The 2,333-nt window shown below is 48.1% G+C and overlaps 1 protein-coding gene across 1 annotated transcript in view; it reads left to right on the forward strand.

The window, feature by feature from the left end:
- The window catches only part of WDR73 (WD repeat domain 73), an 11,370-nt gene extending 9,374 nt beyond the window's left edge, over window positions 1–1,996 (forward strand). The window contains exon 8 of the mRNA XM_011961065.1: window positions 1,345–1,996. Coding sequence (XP_011816455.1) covers window positions 1,345–1,580 — 236 coding nt within the window. The 3' untranslated portion in view covers window positions 1,581–1,996. The remainder of the gene's footprint in view (window positions 1–1,344) is intronic.
- Window positions 1,997–2,333: the final 337 nt, after the last annotated feature.

Here is a 2,333-nt window from a genome sequence, read left to right on the forward strand (position 1 = left end):
GGGCGGATCACAAGGTCAGGAGATCGAGACCATCCTGGGAGGCAGAGCTTGCAGTGAGCTGAGATTGCGCCATGGCACTCCAGCCTGGGCGACAGAGTGAGACTCTGTCCCAAAAAGAAAAAAAAAAAAAAGAGAAGCGGGGACAGGACCTCAAGGGTACTTCTCAGCCTACTTACCTTTTGAAATGTAGCAAGCTGGCCGGGTGTGGTGGCTCACACCTATAATCCCAGCCCTTTGGGAGGTTGAGGTGGGCGGATCACAAGGTCAGGAGATCGAGACCATCCTGGCCAACATGGTGAAACCGTGTCTCTACTAAAATAAAAAAAAATTAGCCAGGTGTGATGGTGCACGCCTGTAGTCCCAGCTACTCGGGAGGCTGAGGCAGGGGAATCGCTTGAACCCGGGAGTCGGAGGTTGCAGTGAGCTGAGATTACGCCACTGTGCTCCAGACTGGTGACAGAGCAACAGTCTGCCTCAAAAAAAAAAAAGTAGCCAGCTAGGTCAGCAGGCTCCTGGGTCTGGTCTGGTGGCATCTAGTTGCTTGGATACTTAATGTGGGTATCTAAAAGCCAACAGGAAGGATCTGTTGAGACAGGTGGGGGGTTGAAAAAAATCATTGAGAGCAAGAAAGGATGATTAGAAATGCCAGGATCCAGAAAGAATAGAAGAGCCAAGCTCAGGTAGAGGGGCTGGCTCTTCAGTAACAGAAAGATGGCAGGATGGGATGAGTGTGCGTGCAGCTACATTGTGCAGGGACATGAGGGTATTTCTCTCCAAAGGCTTCTGTTTCCCCCATCGAGTAGGAGACAAGGCCATCTGCTGAGAGGGACCCAGAGGTAGGGGATTGGAATCTGGGGCAACTTGCAAAGGTTTGAAGAAGTCTCTTAAGCCTGTTTCCTGGGGAAAATAACAGTATCTGTGTCATACAGTTCTGAGGATTAAAAGAGGTAATACTTGTCCAGAATTAGCCTTCAAGCCTCATGCGTAACAGGTACACAACGGATGCTCATGGTTACATGCCCCAGGGAATCATCAGCTGCCAACACTGAGGGCAGATGCTACTTGCCCATGGTTAGCCTTTAAGTGCCTTGATTCCTCATCCAATAGCCTGTTTTGGTACCACAGAGCAAATTATTAAAAGTATTTTAGGGGCTGGGTGCAGTGGCTCAATGCCTGTAATCCCAGCACCTTGGGAGGCTAAGATGGGAGGATTGCTTGAGGCCAGGAGTTCAAGACCAGCCTGGTCAACGTGGTGAAACCCCATCTCTATTAAAAAAAGAAAGAAAATTATTTTAAAATAAAATTAGGGATTCATTGTCAAGCCTCTCTTTTCTATATTCTCAGGTTTTGATGGTACAGTCCAGGTCTATGATGCCACATCTTGGAATGGAACGCAGAGCCAAGTAGAACCTCTCTTCACTCACAGAGGTCACATCTTCCTAGATGGAAACGGGATGGACCCTGCTCCTTTGGTCACCACCCACACCTGGCACCCCTGCAGACCAAGGACTTTGTTATCAGCAACAAATGATGCCTCTCTGCATGTGTGGGATTGGGTGGACCTTTGTGCCCCCTGCTGACACCAGCATCTTTCCATCCAGGCCTCTAGAAAGGGGAGGAGCTGCTGTAGTAGCAAGGCTACTGATGTAGGACTCAAGTGACTGCCAGTCCCTGTTACCAGCTGTGTAGCCTTGGGCAAGTACACCAGCATCACTTAGCCTCAGGTTCCTTATCTGTAAAAGGAGGATAGTAAGAACTACCTCGTAGTGATATTGCAAAGGTTAGAAGAAATGCATGGTGTAATTACTTGGTAGCTACTGTTAGATCTGGGAGTGTAAAATGGCAGTGTTTTGTCCCTGTCTTCACACTAGCATAAGGAGAATCGAAAGAGCTAACAAACATGCTTTGTGAATTTTTTTAAAGAAAAAAATGTAGAGGGACCAATAAACATGAAAAAATCCCAGCCCTAGTAACAATTTAAGGAAATAGCAAAACAAGATTTCTGCTCGTCCTGAGTGTTTCTCATGGGTACACAGGTGCACTTTCCCACACTTGTCCCCCCAGGTGATTAGGTTCAAGGGACATTTGCTTTTGGTGGCCCCACAAACATTTCCTTTTGAGGGCCCATAATGAATATTAAAGCGTGCTGGACATGGTGGCTCATACCGGTAATCCCAGCACTTTTGGAGGCTGAGGTGGGCAGATTGCTTGAGCTGAGGAGTTTGAGACCAGCCTGGGCAACATAGCAAGATCCTGTCCCTTAAAAAAAAAAAAATTGGCCGGGCGCGGTGGCTCAAGCCTGTAATCCCAGCACTTTGGGAGGCCGAGGTAGG

This window comes from Colobus angolensis, unplaced genomic scaffold (genome assembly GCF_000951035.1).
Source record: "Colobus angolensis palliatus isolate OR3802 unplaced genomic scaffold, Cang.pa_1.0 Scaffold534, whole genome shotgun sequence".
NCBI classification, from domain to species: domain Eukaryota; kingdom Metazoa; phylum Chordata; class Mammalia; order Primates; family Cercopithecidae; genus Colobus; species Colobus angolensis.